Here is a 23,016-nt window from a genome sequence, read left to right as displayed (position 1 = left end):
CTTCCATTGTAAATGAATGACATGTTACATCCTGTGCATGTCATTGGCTACAGTCTGAAGTACAAACATCTTACCATCAGTGACTGACAGGTAAACCTCATCTCCAGGATCTGAGGCTTCACTGATCTCCACACGACACCAGTAGGTGCCAGAGTCCTCAGCTGTCAGATTGTTGATGGTCACAGTGAAGACTCGCTGGTCAGGATCATCTCTGACTGACACTTTACCCTCCTGTGGAGAGTCAGTGTGTACTGTGGAAGTACATGACCTCACATTATACCCTCTGCACCAGTATTTCACATGTGTTTTATATTTGTCACCATAGAAACATGGGATGGTGACAGATCCTCCACTCAGTACAGACACCCTGCTCACTGTAGACACACCTGCAAGGACATTATGAACATCACCAAGATGATTAACTCTCACTCCCTCTTACAGTATTTATACACATATTAATAAAGAGTCAGTACCAGTCCACTGTAGGTCAAAATATGTCACTTTGCAGAAATATTAAAAAGTGTTTTACGTAAATGTTGTATTTTTGTAAAAATCAAACAGTGTGGAAAGGACTCATTGATCACCGAGTTTCATAATTAGCATGCAAATGTTTGCTGATTCACACTTATTAATTAATATATGTAATATAATCTTAATATCAGCCAAACTGTTCCTGTATACATTCACACTTTCCATAAAATGTATACTTTAACTAAAAACTAAACAAAATTACATTTCTTACTTGTTTAACCCCCTGAAGTCGCCCATTTAAACTCACACTGTTTCTTCTCCCAGGACTCATTTGTCATCCAGAACTAAACATACATTTGGAACCTCATTTACATAAATAAAATGTAAGATTTACCATTTAATTATCACCATTAACTGTCACTGGTGTACGGCAGCGATCGCGGGCAAAGCGGCGATCGTGCGGGGAGGCGGGCAGGCAGAGAGGCAGAGAGGCAGAGAGGCAGAGAGGCAGAGAGGCAGAGAGGCAGAGAGGACTCGGGACGAACGGGGTTTATTATCAAAGACGAGGGCACGAACATCGACTGATATCAATGACGGACAAGGGAAACCGGGGAGACCAGGACTTAAATACACAGGACTAATCAAAAGTAACTAGACAAAGCTGGAGATCAGGGAAATACACGTGGGTAATCAGGGGGCGTGGCACACACGAGGAGCGGACGAGCCGGGCATGACAATTAACTAGGTGTAATGAAAACACTGGCAGATTCACCCCTTTTGAAAAAACATAAAAAAATATTTAAAATAAAATATGTTATTGTCATTGCAGCTCATACAATGAATATGTGTATTTATTTGTATTAGACATATATGCCTGAAAATAGTGATCATATGTTTGTACAGATATCTTACCCTCAGTGACTGACAGGTGAACCTGATATCCAACATCTACATCTCCAAACATCTTCACACCACATGAGTAATAGCCAGAGTCCTCAGCTGTCAGATTGTTGATGGTCACAGTGAAGACTAGCTGGTCAGAATCATCTCTGATTGACACTTTACCCTCCTGTGGAGAGTCAGTGTGTACTATGGGAGTACATGACCTCAATCTATACCCTCTGCACCAGTATTTCACACGTGTTTCATATCTGTCCTCATAGAAACATGGGATGCTGACAGATACTCCACTCAGTACTGACACCCAGGTCACTGTGGATACACTGTCAGCACCTGCAGGGAAAACAATTGACTGAATTCCCATTTTTCAAATGATCTGGACATTTTTTGGGTCAAACATGCTCAGGCACTGTACCGATCGCCTGCTGTGAGTAGTACACCCTGACTCTCACTTCCTCATCCTCTGTACCTTCACTGTCTCTGTCGTTTCTATTCTCACACACAGCAGGCAGAGTGAAGGGGGAGTGGACACTTTAAACAGGAAGTGACAAAACCACAAGGCTGAATGTTTAGCATTTCAGCAAGTCGGTCCTTCATTGTCGCTTGTTTAAGCATAACTATTCATCATTAGAATATTTCACCATCAGCATAATTATATAGATCCTAATGCAGGAAGCACACAGTGTAAAGTGAGGTAAACCTTCAACTGCACGTCAGTCCATTGTGAACAGAGGAAGCCTGCAAACTGCACACAGACACAGTCATGGTCACATTCAAAGCCAGCAGTCAGCAGTGCTGGGATGGCAGGTGTGTGAGTCAGACATCTAACATCAGGATAAATTAAAGACACAGAGGGACTTTGGGGAACCACAGCAAGACCAACAGAAGACATGGGCTTTTAACAGTAAGGCATCCATCACTGTTTACTGTCAATGTCTAGTTGCTCTAAAATAAACTGCGAGTGTAAGTGCACCTCTTGCAAGTGGAAAATGTTTTTAAAAATGTCTTCAATGTCTTCAGCTTCCTTGGTTTCCTGTGTCATTCATGTGACTCACACTCATTTTTTATACAACCTCACACTTAATGTGTGACATAAAGATCTGAGACAAGAAAACAGTGAGGGCCGGTTCTGTCAAAGGGAAAAGAGGGACGTTCCATGGAGCAACTCAGCACAAAATACTGTTTATTTACCAAAACAGAACACAAAGGGGACAACAACAAAATGATGGGACCACGAGGGGTCAAGAACAAAGCAGAACAGCTGAATCCAATCAAGCATCTGTGGGATGCGACTTGCAGGAATTAAAAGACCTGCTGCTGACATCTTGGTGCCAGATACCATAGGACACCATCAGAGGTCTTGTAGAGTCTATGGCTCAGCAGGTTTGGGCTGGTTTGGCAGCATGTGGAAGATCAACAGGATATTAGGCAGTTGATCATTATATTTTGGCTCATCGGTGCATTTCTGCACCTCCTCACACAGCTGCGTGTCGACAGCTTCTATAGCTACAGCTACTCATCTGCTTCAGCCACCTACTGGAAGCACTCAGTCCATTTCCTTTCACATGCACAGTCGGCTCACACAGACGTGTTAAAAAATCCTCTAGAGCCAAAATCTGGGCTCTGATGTATGAACTGGCCCTAAGACATTTGAAAGACTGTGATGAAGTTTTCGCTTCATCTATAAACTGAATTATACATAAATGAAGGCTATTAAGAGGCAAATAAAAGCCCAAATAGTTATAACTGTCTTCTGATGTCTCTCACATTCAGATGGTTTTCTATACACATACAGATGACTGCACACTTCTCTGTGGAACAGCAATCAGGGGCACCATAAGGTGGGGTAAGTTAGGGTGCTTCCAAGGGCCCCGGAGTGACAGGGGGCCTAGAAAATCTGGAAAATAACTGCATTGGTCTGGACTGGGGGCCCAATATGATATGAATTCATGGGGTCCAAAATCTAAAGCAAGACCCCTGACAGCATTATTCTCATTTACTCATGTTGGCACGAGGTGCTGATTACTGTATGCATTCTAATCTGGGCTCTTCTCTTAAAAAGATAAACCTTATGCTCTAAGTACAATTTTTGAAGAGTGACCCCAAATATAGCAAACGCCACCATTTTAAACAGTAGGGGCAAATGTTGTCACCCATATATATTTAAAAAATATTCCAACATTGCAGGTATGTAAAATCCAGAAAAAGCTTTAAATAATTGTTTCTTGGCTGCAGACCATAATACCCATGAACACCATAGACTGACAATCCCAGGTCCACTCTGTGGTTGTGCCATAGTACCTTCATGGTGCTAATTGGAAACCACAGATCTTGGTGTCTAAAAGGACTCCTGAGGAGACACTGTGGGAATGTTAGCCAGGCGATACGCTCAACTCTAAAAGGATTTACTGCACTGTGTGAATTTTTACCTGAGCATATAGCAAGGACTTCTGCCATCATACCATGTACACTTCCTGGAAAAGATTAAGTCGCCGCTTGAATTTTAAATACTTAAGAGCCAATGACTGGATCATTATTGCAGTGATTAATATGTTTGCAGCAATAAAGTGAAGCTAGCTGAGTACCTGAATCTACTGAATAAGCAGGTTATCACATCAATGTATTTTTTTCTTCCCTGATGACACGGGCGTATTCCAGGACGACAATGCCAAGGTTCATAAGGCTCCAATTGTGAAAGGTCTCAGATTTCAGTGAATTATTAAAGCAAATCTAGATGAGAATTAAAGTAGAGATGCTGCATAAGCTCATCGAAACAGAGCGATGGTGAATGTGCACCATAATGGAAGCTAAAGGCCGTCCAGCAAAATACCAGAGTGTGAGACGTTTTTTGTCAGGCAGTGTATTTCTGTAACAGACCGATGTCTGTCTGGGTCTTTCCTGTTGACCAAAGTTGGTCTTTGATAGGTCTTTGATCATTTTTATTATATTTTAGATTTTTTAAATTTGTATATTTTTTGAATTTTCATTTGAAATCTATTTTAGTTTTATTAGCATTTTTAAATGTTGTATTTAGTATCAGTAGATATTTTAAATTCAGTTTGCGTTTTACTACCCAGCAGAAAAAAACTGCTAAAAACCAGCTTATGCTGGTGGCTGGTTATGGCCGGTCTAAGAGAGTTAAGTCCCAGCTCTTGCTGGTCTTTGATGGCTTAGCTGGGTGATTCACCAGCTAAACCAGCTAGAATGACCATCATAAGCTGGGATGACCAGTCAAACCATCAAACCATCAAGCAAAAATACATCTTAAGCTGCTCAACCATCATACGTTGGTCAACCAGCTTATCCAATGAAAGCTGATCAAACTGGTTTTTTAAACAGGGAAAAATTTAGAAAGATCTCTACTCAGTACCACTGTAATGAGAGACACTCACCTGTGAGCCCAGCAATGAGAAGAAACAGGAGCATCAGAGGATCCATACGTCTGTGTGTCACTGAGCCCAGATCTGTGGAGACTGACACTCACTTCCTCATCCTCTCTACCTTCACTGTCATGGTCGTTTCTATTGTTACACACAGCAGGCAGAGTGAAGGGGGAGTGGACACTTTAAACAGGAAGTGACAAAACCACAAGGCTGAATGTTTAGCACTTCAACATGCCATTCTAGCATTATTTATCAGGAGAGCATAAAATACACTCTCATTGAATTAACAGACTCATTAATAAAATAACCTCAGCATGAATAAACGACACGTCTGAATTAGAGTATAAGTGTATTTATAATTGCATTATCGCTAATAAGATACAAAATCCAATTCAATGTCTATTTGCTCTTAAATAAACTGCAAGTGCTTCCCCACTCTACCCATACACCCATAACCTTAACAACCTGTATCCCCCACACACTCCTCCCACCTATGCAAAAATTATTATTATTAAAAGCCCAACATTGGGCCACTTATCTCAATGTAACCAGCTTCACTGAATCTACGCCTGTGGCTGTCCTTTCATGGGTCATCACTACGTGACACCACTTCATTTCTGGAGCGCTTCATCTCAAATTAAATCAGCCATAGATATTCTCTTATCCGAAGACCTGTCAAATACTTTTTGAGTTAGCACAATATTGTGATTAATTGTCTGAGGCTGCCCTTCTCTTTGATATTACATGATTAGATATGATTAAACAAGTAGACCTACCTACCTGCTTACCTACCTACTGTAACACCATCTTTGTCTTGCCCCCCCCTTAAAAAAATTAAACATCACCCTCGTCTCACTGCGGAGGGACAGTGCTGTTTATAGTACTGGTTTTGCTGCTATGTGGTTTCCTCCTCCAGCTCTCTCTTTCCATCACACACAGATGTGCCAGCACCCTTTACCCGACGCACAGATGCTGCTACAAAACAGCCAGTTAGAAATAAAGAGAAACTCATTTTCACAGCAGAGGGAGGAACCAATCTGAAGATCATGTGGTTTTGAGGCTGGCGTCCTGACAGCAGCTATGAGACGCCTCTACGCAGGAACGGACTGCTGAGGGCACCGCGAAGGGTGCAGGCAGTGTGCACACAGGGCACGTTCATTATCAAGAAAGGCGTCGTGCAGCACAACTGCATGCACTGGTGGCCTCAGAGGGCAGCAGGGGGGGCAACCATCACTGAAGTGCCGTTTAGAGAAAATGCTGCCTAGGGAGCCCCCTTCATTTAGAGGCACCAATTCACCTGAACCACGTGTCTTTGGACTGTGGGAGGAAACAGGAGAACAAAGAGGAAACCAGCATAGATACAGGGAGACCATGCAAACTGCCCACAGAGAGCTGGGCCAGATATCGAAACCACAAGCCTGGAGGTGTGACGTCCCCACGCTGCCCCAGTTACCAGCTAGAGGTCAACATGAACACAAAATCAAACAACAAAGAGTACTAAAACAACAGGAGTTTGGTTTGTAAGGTGCATAAACAACATAGACAAACCCATTGTCAAAAATGTAATGTCACAACTGAAGTACAGTGCAAAGTTGAATTGACACAGACAAATGTTTTGTTACATGCTCATTTTACATGGAAATCTGTCACCCCCTGCTCGTGCTGATCCTCCTGTGTGCCACAGCCCTCTCACTACCTCGGGTAGAAGCCCTGTGTCATCAGCTGTTTCTAGTTGTGTTTCAGTAATTCTCTGTATTTAAGTCCACATTAGAGTATGTTTTCCCAGTCTGGTCATCGATGTCAGTTTTATGTGCTACTCCATGTTCCTGCCTGTGTTCTGCACGAATAAATCCCTCATTTGTGCAACTCCTGGGCTCCTGTTCCTGCTTCCCCTTCACATATGACAGAATGACCGGACTCCATAAGAAGATGCCTCCCCTCACCGAGGACGACTACCTCAGTCTAGTAGATGAAGTGATATACTGGCTGAGGCAGCCCGAGATCCGGGAAGATCCCGTGACTTATGCCGTTGCTGCTTGATGGAGAGACATTTTGGAGGGGATCTCCCCATCGGAAGACCCGCACCGCGTGGAGGAGGGGCAGCAGAACCGAGCTTAGCTCAGAGGCCAGGTCACCGAGGCAATGATAAGGCAGGTGCACCTAGATTATGGATTGCCTCTCCTCCCGTCGCCCGGGTTATCCAAACCTTCCACTATTCCAGCTGTGTCTGCTCGGAAGAAGAAGAAGCGGAAGGATCACAAAGTGGAGGGCGTGCTGGGAACCCCTCTAGATTCCGTCGCGATCCCCGTCTAATCACCAGCAGAAAATTGAGGGGATCCCCTCTCGATTCTTGACCCAGAGGTGTTCACCTCCAGTGCCTGAGGTTCCTGTCCCTGTGGTTCCTGCTCCAGTCCCCGGTGTCCCTGCTCCAATACCCATGTTTCCTACTCCAGTTCCTGTGGTTCCTGCTCCATTCCCAGTTCCTGTGGTTCCCATTTCAGACCCCGCTCTACTTCCCATGGTTCCAGCCCCAGTCCCCATTTCAGATCCCGTACCCACTCCAGTCACGGCTCCAGACCCTGGTGATCCACCCTATCATGGCAGAACCCGGCCAGGACCCCATCTCTAGGTGTAGGAGAGGGAGAGGACACCTGTGCTGGGGTCAGGTCCCGCCTGCCCTGCCCCCGGGTTTACCTTCAGTCCCCCTTCCTTCAACCTGGCGGTCGCATTCAGTTCCCCCTGCAGTCCCTCTGACTCCGGCTCAACAGTCGCCTGCAGTTCCCCCTGCAATGACTCATTGGGAACCTGCGGTCATGGCTCCGACGCCTTGTTGGTCGCCTGCGGTTCCCCCAGCTCCACCTCGTTGGTCTCCTATGCCTTCGCCAGCTGTAACTTCATTGTTACCTGCTGCGGGTTTTACTCCTTCCTTGCCGCCTCCAGTGTCCACTTCACCTTCCTCCTCACCTCCTCCAGCAGTCCCTCCATCTTCCTCCTCACCCCCTCCAGTGTCCCCTCTTCCTCTGCTTCGCGGTTGCAGAGGCCGCCTGTGCCCCTTGCTGCTCCCGCCTTCGGCCGGCTGGGGTTCCCTCCGGCTTCCTGGTTCCCCCCGCCCTTCGCCTCTTTGTCCCCTGGTTTGGTGCCCCCTGTGTTTGCTCCCTGTCCCTCTGTTCTGCCTTTGTTCCCTCCTGATCCCTTCACTCCTCCTTTCGTCAGTGTGCCCTCTGGTGTTCCTTCATTGTCCCTGTCTTTACCGTCTCTGGGTCTTGTGTTCCTAGCCTTTTGGCTGAAGGACAAGAAACAGGAAGGAGAACAGGATGAGCAGCAACACCTGCTGGCCAATCTGGGAGGAGACACAAAGCATAGGGTTGGCCAGACACTGACACTGACAGAACCCCTCACCAAACTCACAAACACCGAGCGAGCAAAGGCATGGTCAGAGCCAGCAAGACTGGGAGAACAAAACTTTAAAAGCACAGAACAGGATGGAAAAAAAACAGTAATGGAAACCATGAAACTGGACAGACAGAGTCAGGAGGTGAAAAAAGGGAGCAAAGACAAACAGGGCAAACACAAGAAACTGGGATAGGACCAGCAAATGAGGGAACAGATCTTAGAGACCTGAGGCGGGGACTGGGATGGAGTAGGAGAACCAGAAAGGAAGGGAACCAAAGGAGCTTGATGGAGCAGAAGGCTTGGGAACAAAGGAGGAAGTGACTGGGTAGGACAGTGGTGTCAAACTCCATTCCTGGAGGGCTGGAGCCCTGTGTACCTTATCTCTTTCCCTGTTCCACCATAAATGTTTCAGCTCAAGAGCTGTGTGATAATTAGCAAAAGGATTTGAATCAGGTATGTTAAATGAGTGGAAATACAAAAATGTGCAATTTGACACCTCTGGGGTAGGAATTGATTGGGGTTGAAAGGACATGGAAGGGTTGACAGACCCGGGATGAGACACAAAAAGACAGGGTGAGTAGACCACCTCAGGTCTAGGGAATTGGACAGGTGGGGTGAGAGATGACATGTTTGGAGCTGAAAGCGGATCCTGTGGGTGACCAGGGACCACAGGACATTAGACAGAAGGAGATGAGGAAACTGCAGGACAGGAGCTGGAGGGTGATGAGGAAACTGCAAGATGGGAACCGTAAGGCGGTGGGGGGACTGCGGGATGGGAGCTGGAAGGTGGTGAGGGGACTGCGGGATGGGAGCTGGAAGGCGGTGAGGGGACTGCGGGATGGGAGCTGGAAGGCGGTGAGGGGACTGTGGGATGGGAGCTGGAAGGCGGTGAGGGGACTGCGGGATGGGAACTGTAAGGCAGTGAGGGGACTGCGGGATTGGAACTGTAAGCCGATGAGGGGACTGCGGGATGGGAGCCGGAAGGCGGTGAGGGGACTGTGGGATGGGAGCTGGAAGGCGGTGAGGGGACTGCGGGATGGGAACTGTAAGGCAGTGAGGGGACTGCGGGATGGGAACTGTAAGCCGATGAGGGGACTGCGGGATGGGAGCCGGAAGGCGGTGAGGGGACTGTGGGATGGGAGCTGGAAGGCGGTGAGGGGACTGCGGGATGGGAGCTGGAAGGCGGTGAGGGGACTGTGGGATGGGAGCTGGAAGGCGGTGAGGGGACTGAGGGATGGGAACTGGAAGGCGGTGAGGGGACTGTGGGATGGGAGCTGGAAGGCGGTGAGGGGACTGTGGGATGGGAGCTGGAAGGCGGTGAGGGGACTGTGGGATGGGAGCTGGAAGGCGGTGAGGGGACTGCGGGATGGGAGCTGGAAGGCGGTGAGGGGACTGCGGGATGGGAGCTGGAAGGCGGTGAGGGGACTGTGGGATGGGAGCTGGAAGGCGGTGAGGGGACTGTGGGATGGGAGCTGGAAGGCGGTGAGGGGACTGTGGGATGGGAGCTGGAAGGCGGTGAGGGGACTGCGGGATAGGAGCTGGAAGGCGGTGAGGGGACTGTGGGATGGGAGCTGGAAGGCGGTGAGGGGACTGCGGGATGGGAGCTGGAAGGCGGTGAGGGGACTGCGGGATGGGAGCTGGAAGGCGGTGAGGGGACTGCGGGATGGGAGCTGGAAGGCGGTGAGGGGACTGTGGGATGGGAGCTGGAAGGCGGTGAGGGGACTGCGGGATGGGAGCTGGAGGGAACCAACAGGGGGAGGGCCAAAGCACTAGGCTCAAGGCTAGATCCAAAGGGTCCCATCTCAAGTCCCCAGGAGGGGTGATTTCCAGGTCCTTCCCCTCTTGGCCTGGGACAATAAGGAACGCTAAGGCAGAAGCCAGGGTGACAACAGGAGACCATAGGGTGGATACAAGGGTGAGTTTGCATGTCCTCCCCATGTCTTTGTGGGATTTCTTCTGGGTACTCTGGTGTCCCCCCACAGTCCAAAGTTACTAAATTGCCTTTAGGAGTGCATGTGTGCCCTGTGATGGGCTGCCCCCCCCCCCATCCTGGGTTGCTCCTTGCCTCATGCCCATAGCATCCTGATTCTCTGTAACCTCGCTGTTTCTCTGTCTTCTCTATGCTCACATACAGCAGTCACAGTAAAGAAGGAAGGGTCACTTTACACATCACACAGGAAGTGATGTAACCACAATGATGTTTCCTACACAATGGGGTCCCTGGTCCTCCTCAGTTATATCCAGGTTTTCAAGGTTCATCATCATGAGTTTGACTTTATCCCTGTAATATTACTTGTCAGGGTCGGTGCCCGTCTGGCCCTGTACTCTGTGCCTTTTCCCTGTCTGATGTTGCCCTAGTGAAGCCGCCGCGTGGCTCAGTGGGCTGAGTGTGCAGCTCAGAGGCAGACATCCCTCCTTCATGAGCTTGAGGCCTGAGGCCAGTCTTACCTTCTGTGTCATATTTTGGTTTTATTTGATCTGTATCCATTCCTCACTGGAATACCAGGGTCTCTCCTCTTTATTTTATCTGTATCCATTCCTCACTGGAATACCAGGGTCTCTCCTCTTTATTTTATCTGTATCCATTCCTCACTGGAATACCAGGGTCTCTCCTCTTTATTTTATCTGTATCCATTCCTCACTGGAATACCAGGGTCTCTCCTCTTTATTTTATCTGTATCCATTCCTCACTGGAATACCAGGGTCTCTCCTCTTTATTTTATCTGTATCCATTCCTCACTGGAATACCAGGGTCTCTCCTCTTTATTTTATCTGTATCCATTCCTCACTGGAATACCAGGGTCTCTCCTCTTTATTTTGTCTGTATCCATTCCTCACTGGAATACCAGGGTCTCTCATCTTTATTTTATCTGTATCCATTCCTCACTGGAATACCAGGGTCTCTCATCTTTATTTTATCTGTATCCATTCCTCACTGGAATACCAGGGTCTCTCCTCTTTATTTTATCTGTATCCATTCCTCACTGGAATACCAGGGTCTCTCCTCTGCATTGTTATCCTTACAGCTTTGCTATTTGTTTTTAAAGCACTCAGTGGATTAGCCCCACAGTACATTTCAGATCTGCTATTTCTGTCTTCACGTCCCCCCCCCCCCCACCCCAGTCACTTAGGTCATCCTCACAACAGCCCTCTCAGTTCATCACTCACACCTAAGCCAAAGGTGACCGGCCTTTCTCTGTAGCTGCCCCCTGACTTTGGAATAGTCTCCACATTAAGTCTTACGCCACTATTGAAGAGTTTAAATCCTAATTTAAGACCCACCTTCTCTCTTGCTTTCAAGGTTCTCCTATGGTTCTTGTCAAGTCCACTATTCAGTTTTTGACATATTCAATTTAATTTTAATTAACCTCTTACTTTTAAAATCTGTTGCTTATTGTACATTTCCATTAATTTTTATATTCTTATTTCTTATATGTATGTTTTCATTTAACTTTATTTATACATTTTACTGTGAATATAGTACTTGCTAATCAGTTCTCTCTGGACTGGAAAGCACTTTGGATCAACTCCTGTTGTTTTTAAATGTGCTCCACAAATAAATGACTTGACTTCCTGAAGCATCACATCCCTTTATTAGGGAATCTCCTGCGTGTGGCTGCCCTCTAGTGGATAAACAAAATTCAGCTACATAAGTCAGTATTAAAACATTTAACCCCAGTATGTTTTACGGCTTCACTGTGTGGCTTGACTGTATTTCCCTCCTAAACGATCAGTTTAATATAACAGCTGAAGCTGAAGGCAGAGCTGGAAATTAGTTCAGTAATGACTTCAGAAGTTACCCTGACAAGGGATTTTGTCCAATCAGAGATGGAGCTGCTGGTTGGGCTGGTCATCGCCTGCTTTTTCTGACTGATGTAGGTCTGAATGTAAAGTTTCAAAACACTTAATGTATATAAATCTGTTTTATAATGTTTAAACACAAAGGGTTTTAATGTGTTTGCACCTTATATCTCCTACAATGTGTTTGTGCATTTTATTCCTCCTTGACTGGGGGGTAACGAGAAATAACTAGCAAGAGAGACAGAGAGAAACTTTTGGGAGGCGTGTTTGTCCAGAGTGGAACTGATTTTCCAAACCTTTTGGTTGTCAAATTAAAAAATTTCATCTAAATCACCTATTACCCACTGTAATCCTTTCTATACCTACCTCTGTAAACTTCTCAGAACATCATTGTGAACAATATAACTGGGTTACAGTTAAATTAGGTAAAGAAATTGAATGTAAAATTTGCCAATTCAGGTTTTCAGCACCATGGACAGCAGCCTAGTGTTGCTTAAAAGGGCATTATTTTCACCGAATGTATTTACATGCTTCAGTGTTCCAAAAGCACATTTTTATTCTCATAATGCACATCTCTATTCACCTTCTGCCTGAAATGCCCTGTTAGAGCTTTTAATCCCACCCCCAATGGGCCCAGGGTGCTCTGATTGTTCATCTTACCCTACAAACCCATCTTGCAGTCTGCAATCAGATCCTTACAGGCAGGCAGCCAATAAGGATTGTGTTACGAGGTGACCTCACCATGTCATAGAAGTAAAGGCTGGAATTTCTACGGGGCATTTTAGGCAGTTAGGAGTGGCTTCTGCGGTGAGAATTAATCCCTTTGGCATCTCCTTTCCATCTAAAGACACTGCAGACTGTTTACATGCACATGAAGCCATATAACACACTAATATAAAGGGAAAAGCATAATAGGTCCCATTTAATAGGTTTTATCCCAATATCCAGTATTGCAGGGATATTTTCAGAAGGTATGTGATGTCTTTCGTTTTACCTTAGAAATGCCATCTTTACCCCTGAATCCGATAAGTAAGGATTGCGGTCAGCTGAGACAAGCTGGTGTGTGTAGTTTAGTGTCAATACAATTCAATTTAATTCAATGCAATATTTGTTTAGAGCAACAGTGGCAAGGAAAACCCCCTAGAAAGAAGAAACCTTGGGAGGAACCAGACTCAAAGGGGAAGCCCATCCTCCAAGTTCTGGCAGAGGAAGTCAAATGAGCAAGATGGTAAAGTGCCAGTTCACACTGTCCAAATTTTAAGATTTGAGTCACAAACCAGGGCACAGACAAGTGACGGCAGGCAGGGGCTGGTGCTGCTTCTGATGGCAGGACGAACACGGAGAGGCAGGACTGACACAGAGAGATTCATGCACAGAAAATGACTAGAGCATAAACTGAAATATTAAAATACATCCCATAGCATTCACTGATGCACAGGAGCCCGCAATCTTACATCGCATCTTTGGATGGTAAATTTCTGAACACTGACACTGTCTCCTTCCACACCTGTCACCTCCTGTTTGTCCACTGACAGCCTTGGGGAACCTGAACACACAGATTAGGAACAAAAAAAATTGAGATGTTTATACAGCAATAAAATATTTGTAAATATTTATGCTGTATATAGTCATAATAATAGAATGACTTGCTGAAATATTTGGTGCTAAACATTCAGCCTTGTAGTTTTGTCACTTCCTGTTTAAAGTGTCCACTCCCCCTTCACTCTGCCTGCTGTGTGTGAGGATAGAAACGACAGAGACAGTGAAGGTACAGAGGATGAGGCAGTGAGTGTCAGTCTCCACAGATCTGGGCTCAGTGACACACAGACGTATAGATCCTTTGATGCTCGTGTTTCTTCTCATTGCTGGGCTCACAGGTGAGTGTCACTCATTACAGTGGTACTGAGTAGAGATCTCTCTCCTGCTCCTCCACACACTGCCAGCTACAGTTTGGAGATCGTGATGTCAGTTGTTGTGAAATGATGGCTGTTTGATTAACAAAAACATTGACTTGGAAATTAGAAATACTTTTTATATTCTTAGAAATGTACCCTGAATCAGGGCATTGATACTATATACATAAAATGTAAATATACTGCATGATATATATAAAGACTCTGTTAGTGCAGATAAAATTCCCTTGTCTCTTGTGTGCTATAGATTGGGGAGAGGATGCTGGCGTCGAATGTTCGCCGCTTCTCCTAGTCTAATACTACCAATTATTACTAGTTTACTATTTTACTAATTACTTTTAGTACAATAATTTTTGTTAGGAAGTTTTCTTGTACTGTTTCACCGTCTGCCTTGGATTTTACGGATTATGGTGCAAAGGCAGGGCAATGAGCTGTTTTTGCTGACTATGTCTAATACATAACTACAGTCTCCATTAGGTTTTGTCCTTGTGCTCTGAATGATCAGCGAATTGGCTTCAGCAACACGTGGATTCATAATGAAAGATAAGGAAAGGATGGGGGGGTTCTGCTGCTATTGAGGTGGATGTGTTCCCCCTATTTCTGATGCCCCTGGAAAGCACTTGATGAGAGTCGACACTGCAGGTTCATTTACAAATAAGTCTAATATATTTTCCCCAAAAAGCGCCCTGGAATAGTCCCTAGTAGCTAATAATGAAGGACATGGGACAGTCTGCATCAGGCTCAAACCAGCCAAGGCACCTGCATCATGCCTGGTACCACTTTGCACCAGATGCCAAATAAGGCCCTTTGTCTTAATTGGCACTGGGCATATTATTTGATAATCTTGGGTTTATTTTACTTATAAAACAATGATAAATTTACCCAAAAAAGTGAGTGCAAATATGTTGTCATAACTGAGTAAATCCTATAGGGTGGTACTGTGAAAGTAAGTAGACTTTGGGTTTATTTATTTAATATATTATGTTTCCTAAAACTATATACTTTACTAAAAAAAACATTGGCTTAAATTTAATCAAAAAATTAGTGCCTCGATTAATTTCAGTAAATTCGATTATTTTTTTTGTGTATTATGACTGTAATTCAACTTTGCTTTTGCTATTGTGTATCAATCACAAGCACACAAACTGGTGCAAGCAGGTTTTTTATAGAACAAATATGAATAAAATTTTGCTACTGAAATTGCATTTGTGCACCCAGTCAATGAAAATCATATTTACAGTTAGAGGATTCAGTTTGTTAATTTGGAATTGTATTTTTAGGCTCTCCCAGTGCTGATTAATTTAATATTTTGAAGCATTCCTGCAATGTTATATTTACAAAGAACACCATTTTCACTCATGCTGCTGTAGAGCAGTTGCTACATGGAGGGAATAATCAATTCTCGAGCCATTAATGTCAACCAGTCAGGTGTTCTGGTACGTATTAAGGTCACACCTAAGAAGCTCTCACATAAGCAACTTCTTAAGGAATTGTTCTGCAAATGCATGTAGAAATGAACAACTTTCGTAAGGTATACCTTTCGAGTCTTCGTAACACACTGTCATGCCCTGCTCGTCGGCTCCTCCTGTGTGCCACGCCCCCTGCCTACCCACGTGTGTTTCCCGGATTGTACCCAGCTGTGTCTGATTATTTTCAATCAGTCCTGTGTATTTCAGTCCGTGTCTTACCCGAGTCCTTTGTCCGTCATTGATGTTTGCTGATGTTTGTTTGCGTGAGATCCCCGTTCTTGATTAAAACCCCGTTTTCCCCGTATCCCGCTTGCCTGCCTGCTCCTTCCGCACGATCGCCGCTCTCCGCCGCGCTCGCGCACCATGACCCGTGACACACACTATGTAGCCCTGGTTGTCTTTCACTCTGCAGCAGGTTTGCAGAGCTAGTTACCCTCTAGCTTGTAGAGACTGGTGGCAGCGTGGGGGGGGGGCTCACATCTCAAGGCTTGTGGTTTCGATATCCGGCCCCCAGCTCTCTGAGCAGTTTGCATGGTCTCCCTGTATCTATGCTGGTTTCCTCTTTCTTCTCCCGTTTCCTCCCACAATCCAAAGACACGTGGTTCTGGTGAATTGGTGCCTCTAAAAGTGTCCATAGTGACTGCGTGTGAGTGTGAACTAGGAGTGTATACACATTGAACCTTAGTGTGAAATGGGTGTGCTCATCCCACTAAGTGACAAACCAGCTCATTCACCTCACTTGTGCCTCATTAAGGTCCTAGTTTTCCTCCCAGACCGTAGACACCCTCCCAGACTCAGACTCCCAATCCCATATTCCGCTGTAGTCAGAGATGATCCTGACCAGCGAGTCTTCACTGTTACCATGAACAATTTGACAACTAAGGACTCTGGTTCCTACTTGTGTAGTATGAACATAATTGAAGATCCAGGAATGAAACATTGAGTTCACCTGACAGTAACTGAGGGTATGATATCTGTACTGCAGACTGTAGCCAATGAGATGCACAATATGTAACATGTCATTCAGCCAGAAAGAAATCAACATAAACACTAATGGAAAAACATATTTTTGAGAAAATAATAATAATGAATTGATTTTAATATTTTAGAACATTATTTGTATGGAAGAGGTTGCAGATTTTACTCATTAATATAATAAATGTAATAAAAACAGTGTCAGTTTAAATGGATACTTCAAGGTGTTAAATATGAGAAGTTCTATGTAAGAAATGTCTGCTTGACAATGTTGTTACTGTGAACTCTCATAATTATTTAATTGTTGTGTAAATATCAGACCGTTTCCTTTGTTCCTAATCTGTGTGTTCAGGTTCCCCAGAACTGTCAGTGGACAAACAGGAGGTGACGGGTGTGGAAGGAGACAGTGTCAGTGTTCAATGTCGCTATGGAAACAGTGACAGTCTGAAGCTGTGGTGTGAGATCGGGGGCTCCTGTGCATCAGAGAGATCTGTGAGTTTGGATGGGAGGCCTGTCCTGATCAGGGATGACAGAGTAAACAGAGTCTTCAGTGTGACAATGAGGGGACTGGAGAGGAAGGACACTGGCTGGTACTGGTGTGATGCTGGATACCACCAGATCCCAGTTCATATTACTGTCAGTCAGACAGGTACAGGCACAACCAGCATTGAACGTGAGTAATTGATATAAATCTGGCTGTGAATCATTTATGCTTCATTATAAATAGATAAATGCTAAATTATTCTAACAGTTCCACTCATGAAAGCAGTCTGTGTTTATTTGTGGGATAATCTTGATCTTTATCATCTTCTGCAGTATGTTCCATGGGTCACACACTATGATGAAGTTACCATCTTGTTGGTCATAGTGCAGTAATGTGATGAATAGAATATTAATATGAAAGACATTTAACGACTGACAGTCTGACAACTGAAACATAAAGAGGCCTGAAGTCAGAAGTATTATTTCCTGTAGGGGGTTACGCTGCCCCCAGTTCCTCCTGAAGCCCACAGTCACTTCCGCGGTCCTGTCGATGTTTAGCAGCAGACTGTGGGCCTTGCACCACTCCAGCAGCTCTCTCCCCCCTGTCTGTACGCAGGCTCATCTCCCCCCCATGAGGCCCGTCATGATGCTGTCGTCTGCATACTTTATGATGTGGTTAGAGATGGTCTTGGCGGAGCAGGCGGATGTCAGCAGTGTGAATAGTAGGGGGCGGAGGCAGTGACCTGGGGGAGTTCCTGTGCTCAGACTGACGGGAGCAGAAGTGATGTTTCCTGCCCTGACAGACTGTGGTCTCTGTCAGAAAGTACAGGGTCTGGTTGCAAAGTTACATTTTCAGCCCAAGATGGAGCAGAGTTTGGTTTGGTTGTTGTTCACTATTACCATGCTGAAGGTAACCTTACATAACAGTCTTTATTCTCCAGGCGTATCAGTGTGGTATGAAGGGCTGGGGTTATGGCGCCCTCTGCAGGCTGGTTGGACAGTATGCAAACTGGTGTGGATGAAGGGAGACAGGGAGGTTTGCTTTGAAATGTCACATGACCAGCCGCTCAAAGCACTTCATTATGATGGAGTGAGAGCTATGGGTGGATAATCATTAAGCACTGGAGCAGCTGCCTTCTTAGACTGTGACTGTGGCAGTTTATAGACAGTTGGGGATACATGCTTGTCTGAGTGTGGTGTTAAAGATGTCTGTCATGCCATCTGTTAGCTCATGGGCACAGTCCCTAAGAACCCGACCTGGGATATTGTCAGGACCAGCAGTCTTACGTAGGTTCTTGTTACACAGAGTGTTCCTCACTTCCACTGTGGATGGGTGGGGTGTCTGTTCATTGCTGGGAGGGGGGCTCTTCTCTGCATTGTTGTGTGCCACATAAAACCAAGCAAAGAGGTAGTTAAGCCTTAGGGAGGGAGGTGTCACAATCCATGGTATGTGAGGGGGTGTTGTATTCTGTGAGGGCTGGTAGAAGATTAAGATAATTTTTTTTAATCCCCGAGGGAAATTGCCACATACTGTACATCGTGTGTCCCTGGTGTTTGGAAAAGCCCATGGATTTTTTTGTGCATTAGCCCTTATTGCAGCTCTGATACCCCATGACAGAGAAGCTCTAGCTGCCCTTAGGGTCACAGGGTCACCTGCACTGAAGGCCACGTCCCCTGCTTTTCGCCTGCTGTGGATGTCCGCTGTGGCCCAGGGCTTCTGATTGGCTTTGCTAAAGGCGTTCCAGTCGATGTGACTAAGACAGTCCTGAAGTACAGAAGTGGCTCCTTCTGGCGAAACTCTGACCTGCTTGATAGTGACTTTGGACTGTTTCAGTAATGGTGTGCAGGCTGGTAGCAGCATGGAGGCTCTGTGGTCTGAGTGGCCGAGGTGGGGGCTGGGCTTTGCCTTGTAAGCCTCGTGCATGGTTGTGTACCCCACCTCGAGAAAGACATGCCTTCAGGCTGATTGGTGTCTCTAATAGAGACTGTGTGTCTATGTGCCCTGTGACTGACTGGCATCCCGTCCAGGATGTATTCCATCCCTGTTGCCTGTCCTGCCTGGGATCGGCTCCAGGCCCCGCACCCCTGACCAGGACAAAAGATAGATGGGTTAATGGCTGTAGCTTTATGTGTGTTGCCAAAGATCAGACTAACTTCCCAATCAGATACCCAGTCAGATGTCTTTCACAATACATCACTCTCAACATGCTGGAAATCGACAGCCATATTCTTGTTACTGCCACTTATCAGGTATATAGATCCATAAAAGTTCAAGTAATATGCAAAGTATAAAATATTGGTTTGTAGTGTCATGCAAAACTTTTTCAGGCATTTTTCTGCCTTGTGTGGATGAATCGTTACTAAAGCTGTCAGACTGGCTGATGTGTCTGTGGATAGTTTCTAATCCCAGCAAAGGCCAGTGTTACAGCTGTACTCTGGAATAGCTGATCCAGCTCCGTCATGAATACATTTTGATTTATAAATTAAATAATCTCACCGGTTCAATGTCAGTGCCCTGGGATATGAACACTTTGGTCATGACCTTAATTTATTATTCTGTATCCAACCAGCTACTCTACTGAATATTTTTCACTATCCCTTTTATAATTATGCTTTATAAATGACCTTTTCCTTAGTCTGCCCTGCCTGACAGAACAGAGCTTTTCCTTTTCCCTCCTAATCAGAAACCACAGTCCTTACTCCAGGTTCCGCTTCTGTCTCAGCTACCATCAAGCTGCCTGCTCCTGGATCGACCCTCACAGGAGTGAAGGGACAGAGGTTAGTATTCAGCTCTTCATGCTACAGCATCTGACTGATCATACGGTAATGGGAAATGCATATTATTTAATGAAAAATAAGGATATTGTGTTTATTTTATTTTACTTTATCATAATATTCCTGAGACAGCATCCTATCCAGGGTGAGCCCCTGCCTTGTGCCCTCTGCTGCTGGGGACAGACTGCAGGTCTGTCAATAAGATGGATGGATGGATGTATTACAGTATAACATGTAATCTAATACATAGGGATGCACATGAATAGTGCACAAGCACTTATTAGCTGTATAAAGGATCACATGCATGGTGATTTCTTGCCTTAAAGTAAAAGTGCATTTGCTTCACTATGACAAGAAGTTGTGCTTAAATTGCTATATTATACAGTGAATGCATTCTAGTGCACCAGTTACATGCATCACTGCTAATAATTGTACTGAAATTGGTAGTTTAAATTGTTCAGCTATTCTCATGCTCTTGGTTAATGTTACCTGTTCCTCACATGTATCCTGTGTAATAGTACAGATGTGGCTGCACTGAGTTGCTATAAAGCATGTAAGACTTTACTGTTCAAATCCACCCTCTTACTCAGCTCTTTGGTCCAGCTGGCTCTGTATGTAGGACTGGGCTCATTGATACATTGGACAGACTCCAGATACAGCCGGTTTGAACAGACTTGGGCAAACTGCGCATTAACTGTAAATGCTGTGTGAACTGTCTGTTCCCGAATCGATTCGCAACAACAACAGGTGAATAAACAGTTTTATTATAACAACCTCAAGTCTCCATTGTGATCTCTTCTCATCCGGACCCTGGTGGAGCGGCGACTCTGACAAGAGACACAGACACCAGCATTCAGACACACAGGTTATACGGTAACATTAAAACACAAAACATGGTCCCTTTGAAAACACAGACTAAAAACCACAATGGAGCAAATAGGATCACTGACTTGAGAAGGGGGTGCGTTGTGTAGCGGGATTTACAGTACCGGGCGTTACAAACCACGAGACAGAGATACTGTGACATGGTTCAGGCAGCGTTTGCTCTTTATTTCACTTTGATAAAGACAAACAGCGACGCCCACAGGCAGATTCAACCAATTTCATTACATCGGGAGAGAACGGCAGGGCTATCAATTCATCCCGCAGCCTCAATGAGGGTAAGTACTTAAATTGAAACGTAGGCATCACCCCATACAGCAGTTTGGTAGGTGGGATGATGCCACGGTGCCACAACAGCTTCAGAATAGCCTTATTATATTTATACATTTATGACGTGTGTGTGTGTGCGTGTGTATATATATTATATATATATTATATATGAATGATACGACCGGATAAAGAACCTCAAATTTTCTTGTGGGTCTTTATTCCCCAAGTGTACCTGTCAAAGAACAACATTAATTTGCAGAATTTTGAGGTTTTCAAATAGTGGCCATACATAAATAATTACGCAAAAAGGAGACCTAATTCAATACCTCCTACTGACAATTCAATCTAATTGACAGGGCACATTGGAGATCTACAGAAAACAGTAGTGACCAGTACCTAATAAAGAAAATAAAATACAAAATAAAATTAACACTGTATAAAAGACCCAAACCATACACCCAAACCCACGCTCTGCAACCATATTTCAAAGTGCAGCCCTCGATAATTTTATAAAACTATATAGTCACCTCAACGGAAAATACAGTAGTTCACCAGGAAACATAGACTCATAAACAGGACATATTTTTTACAACCATTTTACATGAACGCAAAAGAAATCCATCAACTCACTCGGACTCATCTCCACAGGAAACACGTGATCTTTAAGAACGCAAAGTGGACGTAAAGTGGAGTTCCACAGGAAACACGCGATTTCCACTCTGTTACAGTAGAACGTCAGTTGTAAAATTCTGGCTTATAAACACATGTTTTTGTTCATTATAGAAAAGTTTATATATGTGTGTATATATATGTCACGATCGGTGGTTGCGATCGCTGAGTGAAGCGGGTGATCGCACGGGCAGGCGAGCGGGCAGGAAGCAGGCAGGCAGGCGGAATACGGGGAAAAACGGGGATTTTTTGACGGGCAGGACCAAAGGGGGCAAAACGCAGGCACTGACGTCAACAAACATCAGTAACATGGCTTAAACTGCGTAAATTAAAGCTGTACCAAGATGTAACTGACACAATTACAATAAAATCTTAAAATCCTAACATCCTCAGACTTTTGGGCTTTTATTCGATTAAGTGTATTGTTTGGTATTGATGTGCTCCTACATACACAAAGCTGAAAATGCCCAGGAGTCCATAGTGGGAACACAATAATGTCCTTCCTCTCTGCATCATTCTGAAATGGAGATCAATATTTTACATGAAGTACTCTTACACTAATTCTAAATAATAGTCACCCAGGAAAATTTGTACTTACAGGAAGGGACTGAAGTGGCTCACAGTTGTAGGGAGCTGTCATGTCCACGGATGATGTGCCATGTGTCAGGTGGTTGGAAAGGTATTATGGGAATTGGAGGAACGGAAGTGGAGATCAAGAAATAAAGAAAAAGCACTGTTCGGAGCAAGAGCTCCAATGTGAGTCTGTAGTTATTGGTGGAAGTATATACCTCTTAGTACGGAGTACAGGAGGAATACAGCATTGGCGACGAGGAGTACTTTAATTTTACTAGTCGGATCGATTAGTCGATTAGTATGGAGAAATCCGGAATCCAGAACTTCGCATGCTACACAGACCCAGCCACGCTAGGTTCCAGATGGAAAAGATGGCTGATGTCGTTTGAGCTATATGCTGACGGCAAAGGGCTCATAATAAACGAAGATACGCATGGTGCTACGAAGCAAAGGCGACGCGCGCTATTACTACATCAGGCTGGAGCAGACGTGCAGGATGTCTTCTCAACTTTACCAGACACGGGTGAGCCAACAGACTACCAAAAGGCAGTCTATGCTTTGAACACATACTTTGTGCCTCAAATTAATTCCGCGCTGGCGAGACATGCATTTCAAAAGCTACACCAGCAGCCAGGAGAGACTGTGCAGCAGTTTGCCACATGCCTGCGGTAGGCAGTGAAAGACTGTGATTACGGTGACGACTCGGACAATCAGATTAGGGATGCAATTTTGAGTAAAGGGACATCTGAATATGTACGCAGAAAACTTTTGGAAGAGGGGCGTGGCCTAACTCTGGCTTGTGCGTTAGAGATAGCAGCGCGCTGTGAGAGCATCGAGGAGCAAATGTCGGCCATGTCACACTCAGCAAAAGCGACCACAGAATCGGTCAGCCGAATCTTCCAAAAAGAAAAGGGGGCAAAATACAGAAACGAAAATGTTAAAAGAAAACAAAATAGAGACAATAAAAATGATGGAAAATGCTACAGATGTGGGAACACTGACCACATAGGGCGAGATCCGAAATGCCTCGCACGCGGGCAAACATGTCACAAGTGCCAT

At 45.1% G+C, this 23,016-nt stretch overlaps 2 protein-coding genes across 16 annotated transcripts in view; one reads left to right on the top strand and one right to left on the bottom strand.

Annotated features, from left to right (window-relative positions):
* LOC125740819 (CMRF35-like molecule 1) overlaps positions 1-23,016 on the bottom strand; it is a 243,944-nt gene that overhangs the window by 26,822 nt on the left and 194,106 nt on the right. The window contains exons 3-4 of one of the 15 annotated variants that reach the window (XM_049012511.1): positions 1,384-1,577; positions 75-386 (exon numbers count right to left, since the gene is read on the bottom strand). The exons of 13 other annotated variants lie outside the window; for them this stretch is intronic. In XM_049012511.1, the coding sequence (XP_048868468.1) occupies positions 75-386; positions 1,384-1,577 (506 nt within the window). The remainder of the gene's footprint in view (positions 1-74; positions 387-1,383; positions 1,578-23,016) is intronic. One more of the 15 variants, XM_049012510.1, reaches the window with a different exon arrangement.
* LOC125740818 (CMRF35-like molecule 1) overlaps positions 13,765-23,016 on the top strand; it is a 133,458-nt gene continuing 124,206 nt past the window's right edge. The window contains exon 1 of the mRNA XM_049012483.1: positions 13,765-13,825. Coding sequence (XP_048868440.1) covers positions 13,792-13,825 — 34 coding nt within the window. The 5' untranslated portion in view covers positions 13,765-13,791. The remainder of the gene's footprint in view (positions 13,826-23,016) is intronic.

Source organism: Brienomyrus brachyistius, chromosome 4, assembly GCF_023856365.1.
Source record: "Brienomyrus brachyistius isolate T26 chromosome 4, BBRACH_0.4, whole genome shotgun sequence".
In the NCBI taxonomy this organism is placed as follows: Eukaryota; Metazoa; Chordata; class Actinopteri; order Osteoglossiformes; family Mormyridae; genus Brienomyrus; species Brienomyrus brachyistius.
The sequence above is the reverse complement of the archived record's forward strand: the minus strand, read 5'-3'. Positions and strand labels throughout refer to the sequence as shown.